At 37.5% G+C, this 9,340-nt stretch overlaps 1 protein-coding gene across 7 annotated transcripts in view; it reads right to left on the bottom strand.

The window, feature by feature from the left end:
• ADAM10 (ADAM metallopeptidase domain 10) overlaps window positions 1–9,340 on the bottom strand; it is a 164,176-nt gene that overhangs the window by 102,119 nt on the left and 52,717 nt on the right. For all 7 annotated transcript variants that reach the window (XR_001514089.1, XM_006765226.2, XM_015564962.1 and 4 more), the window contains 2 exons: window positions 3,290–3,408; window positions 1,065–1,223 (listed from right to left, as the gene is read on the bottom strand). Coding sequence is in view for 6 of the 7 variants with exons in the window: in XM_006765226.2 (XP_006765289.1) it covers window positions 1,065–1,223; window positions 3,290–3,408 (278 nt within the window). In the remaining variant the exon portion in view is untranslated. The remainder of the gene's footprint in view (window positions 1–1,064; window positions 1,224–3,289; window positions 3,409–9,340) is intronic.

Genomic DNA, 9,340 nt, shown 5'->3' with positions numbered 1-9,340 from the left:
AGAGGGTGGAGCTATGGGGGGGGGATGAACAACTTTAATAATCTGAACAATAAAGATTTATTTTTTTAAAAAATGTGGGTAAGTAGCATTAATAAATTTGACATTTAGCAAGCAGCTAAAATCATAAATGTATCCCATCTAAAATAATTATGCTATTTTCTGTAGTAATAGAGGATCAGAAAAAAAGCAAGAATAGCTGATGGAACAAAAAGTCAAAATGGTTAAGGCTTTCCAATACATTACTAGGAATGAGAATATTATTATTGACAATAAATTCCTGACTATAGAAAGGAAAATGAACCTAGAAGGAAGCTGCCAAATTTTAAAAACCAGCAAAAATTGAGAGACTAATCTAATTACAGTCAAAAATAAAATATGATTATTCAAGAGGCATATAATCAGAGGAATGAATTTCTGTGGTATTTCATTAAAGTATTCTCATGATTGGATGACTATGAATTCATAGACAATGGTGGAAATTAAAAGATGAAGTTTAAATACATTTTCTACTCTTAAAACACAGAAAAAGAACTTTCCCAACAAATCACCATCATATAAAAGACCATGGTAGAGGACAAAATCCATAATGATATATCTGGAATCTTACCAAACTGAAATCATTATTTCAAGATTCCAAAAAGAAAATCTCATCTTGGAAATTTTAAAAAATACCTAAAACATTTCTTAATCACTACAAATATCCACACTGAAATTTACATAAGAAGCTAATGATGCTTGAGTAGGGCACAGACACACAGGCATTATAGCATTAAATGACGAGCTGGTATCAGAATATAGGATTTCCAGTTCAATCAAAATTGGTTAACTTACAGTTCAAATAGAAGTGATTGCATCATATCAACAAAGTAGGACTGGCATGGATTGGTAAGGAAATTGCATCACTGTACTATAGATCTGTTATTCATTAAATTGAAACTGGTTGTGAACTATTTTCTAGTCTGATTAATAAGCTAAGGAAAGAAAACAGCTCAAACTTCACTTGTCTCCACATAGCTTTATTTAAATGTCTTTTTGCAAAAGGCTACTTGATAAAAATTACTTACTAATATCATCTTCATGATAAATGACAGAGTGAAAAGGTAGAGTTCGGTCTTTAATATATCTCTCTGCTGGCTCAACATAAAATGTTCCACCATGAGTCTGGATGAATCCTTCAAATCTTCCATCAATAACAGACCCATGGCTAAAACTTCCTTCTTCACCTATTAATGAAAGCAACAAACTCTTGAAAATTTAATTTGCCTAGAATGTTAAATTCATTTTTCTTTAAAAAGCTATTGATATATATTATATTCACTGGGAAAATTAATTTTAACATAAAATATATCAAACTGAGTTTGAGATGTGAATAGCAACTAGTATTTATTAAAATGTACACAATTATTAGGAACAACAATGAAATAAAACATCTGTCTTATTGACAAATTCCCAGCACCTAGCACAGTGCCTGGCATGTATGCAGTAGTAGTTAATCAATGAATAATTATTAAATTAACTTAAATAGACCCACTGACAAAATAAACACTTTCAAAATAAAGATATTAAAGTTTCTTTTGAAATTTGGCTCTAATTACAATAAGAAAAAAGCTCTTTTCCAATCTGATATATTCTGCATGAGCCATGTGGCTTCCTTACCACCTTTAGGTTTTATAAATATGTTTCTTAAATAAGATAGTGTCAAATACTTCAAAAGCAATCTGAACAGAAGTATGCCAACAATTTCTTATATGATACTGGACAAAGATTTATAATTCTGTCCCATCAATTATACTTCCCTAGTGAAAGAACAAAACAAAAAAAGGTATTTTTGGTTCTTAATATAGTCACAAAGATGAGCACTAACCATCAAATATTTGAAGAAATGGAAGGTAGAAGGAGGGGGCTTTAAAGGTTGAATTTACTTAAAATTTTCTCATTAAAACAAAAGTCAGGCTTTCAACAATTTCTAAGTTATAGATTAAAATTAATTAGTTGACCTCTGAAATAATCATGAACTGAAGGTAAGAGCCCAAGACACTGATATTTTAAATGGCATGGTTTTTATCTGTAAGCTGTCATACTTTTCTTGACTGCTGCCTAGCCAAAAAAAGCAGACTGTAAGTTACTTGTCCAGAAAGATAAATAATAATAAAAATAATAGAAAATTGTATTCTAACATTAAAAACCTAGCCCTGGCCTATGTGGCTCAGTTGTTTGAGCATCATGCTTTGTGCCAAAAATTTGCCGGTTCAATATCAAGTCGGGGCATGTGCCTGGGTAGGGGGCGTGCAGGAGGCAGCCTATCAATGATTCCCATCATTGATGTTTCTCTCTCTCCCTCTCCATTCCTCTCTGAAAAAAAACACTTTAAAAAAATAGTAAGAATACAAAAATATTTTTATTAAATAGTTAGGTTTATTCTAAAAGTAAGAAACTTTAAGCATAGAAATGCATCATGTATCAGGCATAATGAGAAAATAAAAAACACTTTTTTAAGCACTTGATTTTTCATGTTATAATATTGACTGGAAATCTAATATACAGAAATAAAATTTAACTTTTAGTTAACTTTGTTTTAAAAACTGAAGACCACTTTGAGTATTTATTAATGTACAGAGTTACAACACAATGATATTTTGCCCTTCTCTAATACCTCCAAAAGACTGACTTTTTAAGCTTTTTTATGACTTCTATAATTATTGTGTTCTTCCCAAACTATTAAGCTGTCAAGTATAACTCTCTATTGGGTTAAATGTGTGTGTCAAAAAATAAAATAAAACAATGTGTGTGTTCCCCACCCATCCAATACCTTTATAATCTGGTGTATGTAGTAGGAGATATTTGTTAGAATTGTAAACAAAAGCAAATACATTGTAAAGAGGAAGGCCTTAGGAGGGTTTTCCTATCAATGACTGTCACATTATTTTTGGTTAAGATGATCTTAACAGTTTCCTTTTAGATTTTTCCTCTTGTTATAAAACATAGCAAAGTTACTGCTAATTTCTTGTTTGGATGATCAAAAAATTATAGAAGTCATTAAAAAAAATTTAAATCTAAGTTTGGAGGTATTGAGAGAGTCAAAAATTCAAAACTTTCAGAAGTCAGACTCTGCATAATTCAACATTAAACAAACATGAAAAGATAGATCCAAGGATTACTTCATTCTTCAAAGACAAATATACCCTTCATGATATATATTCAAACCACCTCAGAATTTATCCCTTCTTTTCTGAAATATTTCTTTGTGTTGAAAAAATTAAAAGAAAGTGTTCTTAAAGATTCAACTTACCATAAATATGTCCAGTGTAAATATGAGAGGTATCATAATCCAGTACTTTATTTGATGTTTCTACTTTAAATTCATCACTAAAAAGTGAAGTGTCCCTCTTCATTCGTAAGTTGAAATGTCTGCAAAATGAGATGGGAAAAGGAAAAATGAAATTTAAAGGATCCAAATGTTAAACAATTATTTTGTTAAATAGAAAAATCTGTAAAATATGGACTATTTCACTCAATTTGTCTATATATTGGGAAATATATTGACCAAACCTTTCATACAAAAATTCTGCTCTAAAATTCAATCTAGTAGCTGTGACACAACTCTAGGTATAGAAAATTAAATAGTAATTGTCTAGAATATATTTAAAAATAAATGCCAATGGGCTGATTCCTACATGGTAAAACAAGATCATTCCAAGAACAACTACTTAGCTTGGAAATAATAAACACACTAGTACCACTACCTATCTTCCCTCCACAGTAATTCTGAAGCTTTGACATTTTCCCCTTCTTTTCACAACTCAAATTAAGATAATACATGGGAAAATGGCATCTATATTAGATACTTAACATCTGAGAGATACATGCTCTTTCGTTTGAAAACACACATACACACAACATTTCAATCCTTTATTTTTCCCTGGGGGTTTCTAACTCTTATAATTATCTTTGGATCTCCCTCAATTAAATCTGGGAACCCTAAAAGACCATGATATTAATTGAAATCATACTCATTCTAGCTCTATAAAAGAGAGGGAAGGACCAAAATGTTGAAGTGAAATTAAGTAAAGAAACTAGGGTTTCGAAGCAAACTTGAAATCAAATCTTAAGCCTAATATTAGTAGTCCAGAACTCCTATCTGTGAAATAAAGATAATATATTCTATCTTACGGTATTGTTTTAAGGATTATAGATTATAATGTATGTAAAATCATTAACACACTTTCTGGCACATAGGAGATGTACAATAAATGGTACGAAATGAGCTATCATTACTAAACTTTTAAAGTATATCAAGTATCTGTTATAATTTCTATAAAAGTCTACACATAACACAATTTCTATCAATGACCCTGACCCAGTTTTCAATTAGCCAATCTCCAAATATTAGCAGGATGTGAAGTACTGGAACTCTCATACATTGCTGTTGAATGTACAAGGTGGTACAATTACTTAGGAAAACTGGAAATTTTTTAATAAAGTTAAATATATAAAAATCCTATGACTCAAAATCCCACTCTAAAAGAAATGAAAATATAAACATATGTCCAAATAACTGGACACAAATGTCCATAGCAGCTTTATTCAAAATAACCCCACATTGGAAAAAAAACCTGTCTATCAACAAGAGATAAGAAGAGCAAAGTATGAAGGAACTTATTGCTACAATGGAAATTTCTGTATGTTGATTTGAATGGTGGTTACAAAAGTGTATAGATTTATTAAACAACACACTTAAAATTAGTGTATTTTATTTTATATAAATCACTAGGGACCCAGTGCATGAAAACTGTGCACTTGGGGGGGGGGCCCTCAGCCCAGCCTGCACCCTCTCACAGTCTGGGAGAACCTCGGGGGATGTCCGACTGATGGCTTAGCACTGCCAAAGAGGCGGGAGAGGCTCCCACCGCCACCGCCACTGCGCTCGCCGTGACCCTGGCTCAGGGATTCTGGCTGAGCAGCACTCCCCCGGTGGGAGCGCACTGACCACCAGGGGGCAGCTCCTGCGTTGAGCATCTGCCCGCTGGTGGTCAGTGCGCATCATAGTGACCAATCATTCTGCCGTTCTGTCGGTTTGCATATTAGCCTTTTATTATATAGGACTAGAGGCCTGGTGAACAAAATTTGTGCACAGGTTGAGTCCCTAGGCATGGCCTGCGATCAGGGCCCATCTTCCCCAGCTGCTGGCAGCCAGCCCTAACCCCCTGCCACCAATGCTGGTCGCCCTCTGTGTGTGGAGTGACCAGCGGGGTGATCGGGATCCCACTCATCGCACCCATCTCGGGCTGGCGCCGTTCACATCTGCCGCCACCCAACCCTGGTTCCGTTTCCCAACAGGCAATCAGAGCCTGCCAGCTGGGGGGAAGAACTAAGAGGTTGGCCGTTCCTGCCGCTGGCCAGCCCCACTCCCCACCACCGGTCACCCTCTGTGTGTAGGGGAACTGGCAGGGCAATCAGGAGCCCACTGGCTTGCACCTGCCTTGGCCTAGCACTGCCCATGTCTGCTGCCATGCACCCCTGGTTCCCCATTTCCCAACGGGCAATCGAAACCTGCCAGCCAGAGAAGAGGCCGAGAGGTTGGCCAGCAGGCCCCCATCAGACAATCGGGGTCTGCGGGCTGGGGGCAGCGCCTGCATTGAGCATCTCCCCGTGGTGGTCAGTGCACATCAGAGCGACTGGTCATTCCGCCATCCAGTCAATTTGCATATTATGCTTTTATATCTACCCTATATAATAAAAGCATAGTAGGCAAATTGTCCCCTCAACCAGGGTTCCTCTGGGAGTTCGACCAGGGGACAGGCCGGCTGGGGGAAAGGAGGGAGGGTCCAGCTGGTGGTGCTGGCAGGTGGCCAGGGAAAGGGAGGGAGGTCCTGGCCAGTAGTGGCAGCAGGTGGCCCGGGGAAGGGAGGGAGGCCCTGGCACTGGCAGGCGGCCGGGGGAAGGGAGGGAGGCCCCGGCCGGTGGTGGCAGCAGCAGCAGCAGTGGCAGCGGCAGCAGTGGTGGCAGGCAGCAGCAGGTGGCCGGGCAAGGGAGGGAGTACCCAGCTGGCAGCCGCTAGGAACCCTACCAGTGCACAAATTTCGTGCACTGGGCCTCTAGTATATATATAAAAGCCTAATATTCAAAGTGTCCCCTCAGGAGTTCGACCAACCAGGAGTTTAATCGCTCACTATGACGTGCATTGATCACCAGGGGGCGGCATGCAATTTAGGAAGGCCCTGGCTGGCAGGCGGCAGCCAGGGGAAGGAGACCCCGGCCAGAAGCGAGCAGCCACTAGGGACCCTACCCGTGCACAAATTTCATGCACTGGGCCTCTAGTACATAGATACTTCAATAAAGTTGATTTTAAACAAAACAAAAAAACAACTAATTTTTCAAGTGAATAGAGGTCAACAGGACATACTCGTTCAGTTCAGAAAGTGTGTTCCTTTTTCAACAATGTCTATTTTATATTTTCCCTAATTTCATATCAATCTTGGCATTCTTTTATTCTGAGGATGTACTCACATTCTACTTGTCCAAAACTCTCACCAAAATATTTGCTAGGGCTTCCCAGGAGCTGTGACAAAGACTCTAGGCTAAGAAAGGCATCCTCAGAGACTTAACGTTACAATCTATTTGATCAAGTAATCAACAAAGTCAAACAGATCTAAATGGAAACTTCACAAATTTAAAAATAGTTTATGCTGAACAAATAGGAATCCTGCCTGAATTCTTGTGGTACATTCTATCTTTTCATAAAATTACTCCTGCCAACTATAGAAAATTCTTGATCATATATGTGAGTATAAATACATTATTTTTCAAAGGTTCACAGTATTTTTAAAATCATTAATTTATCATTTTATATACTTTTAACTTACTAAGTAAATACTACCACTAAAAGAGCATTTTTGTTAAACAGACTAACTGTCCAAGGGCTTAATATATTTATCATTCAGGATTGATATTCCAAAAAATTGTTGTATCCTAAAATCATTACAAGCAAGAGTATTAATATTCTATATGGGAAAAAAGAAGGATGGGTAAAAGTTTCAGAAAGACATTTAAGTGCAAAATAAGAACAGTCTGTGCTATACAACCTACCCTCTCCCAAAATAGTTTTACATCACTTAAAGTGTCTAAGCAGATAGCAACCCAGAGCAAAGTTATAACAAAGAGAATTTAAGAATGCTTGAGATAGGCACCTTCCAAGCCTGATATTGATTTCATGAGAAGAAAACTGTTTTGTATTTACAGAACATTACTCTTAGTATTGAGTTAAATTAGATTAAAACCATATATAAAATCAGGTCTCAATGATCCATGCAGAGTGAAGTAGCAAATAAGATAAATAAATAGATAAATTCATCATATCCTCAAAATGAACTTTTTTTATTAAATATCCTATATAATAAAGAGCTAATATGCAAATAGTTGTCACGCCCCCACGCCATCATGCAGTAACTACTCAGACACTCAACACTGGGGAGAGAGGAATGGGGACCAGCCAAGCACAAATGAGCTCACGAGAGAGAAACAGGGACTAGCCAGGCACAAATGAGCTCGCGAAAGAGGAATGGGGACCAGCCAGGCACAAATGAGCTGTCAAGAAAGGAATGGGGACCAACCAGGCTGCAGCCTGGTAGAGGGATAAGCCACACACCCCGCAGTCCCAGGCAGCAACAGCTGGGGCTGCGGCTCGGGAGAGGAACAAGCCACCTACCACGTGGTCCCGGGCACCTGCAGCTGCGGCCAGCGATCAGGCTGGCAGGGGAGTGGTTAGGGGCAATCAGGCAGGCAGGCAGGCAGGCAGGCAGGCAAGCAAGCAAGCAAGCATGCGAGTGGTTAGGTGCCAGCAGTCCTGGATTTTGAGAGGCAGTCAGACATCCCCTGAGGGGTCCCAAATCAGAGAGGATGCAGAACAGGCTGAGGGACCTCCCCGCCCCTGTGCACAATTTTGTGCACCGGGCCTCTAGTATCAAAATAAATTTGCATCTAAAACATGTATCAACAAAAGAGTGAATAAAACAGGACTGAGCCTAGAAAGTGGGTAAATGGTAGAAAAAAGCCAGATTGAAGTAAGTCTGTCACAATCTATGAAATAGATAAGAAAAGCTATATGTTAATAATCTATGAATTCTATTAACTAAGCCAATAGATTCTAATTCCATAATTTTGATTCTAATACTATCCATTTGATAGTTCATATCTTCATACCATTTTAATATCTACATGTTATTTTTTCAATATTCCTATTGCATAACATATTATAAAATAATAATAACTAGCTAACAACATTCTGCCTTCCCTCTTTCTCAACAAGCCTTAAATAAAAAGTCTAAAAACATAACCTGATTCTTTAATTGTTTAAACTTTTGGCCCAAAGATCATAAAAACTGCAGTGAACACTGCCTTATAAAAACCAGTCCCTAGAATAAACACTCCAAAAATTTATATGGAACCAAAAAAGACCCCAAAAAGCCGCAGCAATCTTGAGAAAGAAGAACACAGTTGGAGGAATTACAATACCAGATATCAAGTAATACTACAAAGCCAATACTCAAAAAAGCCTAGTACTGACAAAAGAACAGGAATATAGATCAATGGAACAAAACAAGGAACCCAGAAATTGAGCCAAGCCATTACACTCAATTAATATTGGACAAAGGAGGCAAGAGCATACAATGAATGGTTAAAGATAGTCTCCTCAATAAATGGTGATGGGAAAATTGGACAGATGGATGCAAAAAATGAAACTAGACCACCAGCTTACACCATACACAAGAATAAACTCAAAATGGATAAAAGACTTACATGTAAGATGTGAAACCATAAAAATCTTAGAAGAAACCATAGGCAGCAAAATCTCAGACATCTCTCATAACAACATGTTTACTGATACATCTCCTAAGGAGAAAACAATGGAAACTAAGGAGAACATAAACAAATGGGACTAAATCAAAATGAAAAGCTTCTGCACAACAAAAAAAACTATCAACAAAATAACAACAGAGCCCACTGCATAGGCAAACACATTTACCAATGATACATGCGATAAAGGGTTAATCTCAAAAATATATAGGAAACTCATACAACTTAACAAAAGGAAGACAGACCAATTAAAAGATGGGCAAAGGACCTAAACAGGCAGTTCTCCAAAGAGGACATACATATGGCCAAGAGACATGAAAAAAATGCTCAAAGTCACTGATCATCAGAGAGATGCAAATTAAAATGACAATGAGGTATCACCTCACACCTGTCAGAATGGCTACCATCATCAAATCAACAAATGACAAGTGCTGCCGAGAATGTGGAGAAAAGGGAACCCTAGTACAGTGCTGGTAGGAATGAAGAC

Source organism: Myotis davidii, unplaced genomic scaffold (genome assembly GCF_000327345.1).
Source record: "Myotis davidii unplaced genomic scaffold, ASM32734v1 scaffold441, whole genome shotgun sequence".
NCBI lineage: Eukaryota > Metazoa > Chordata > Mammalia > Chiroptera > Vespertilionidae > Myotis > Myotis davidii.
This window is presented reverse-complemented; position numbering and strand designations above follow the sequence as displayed.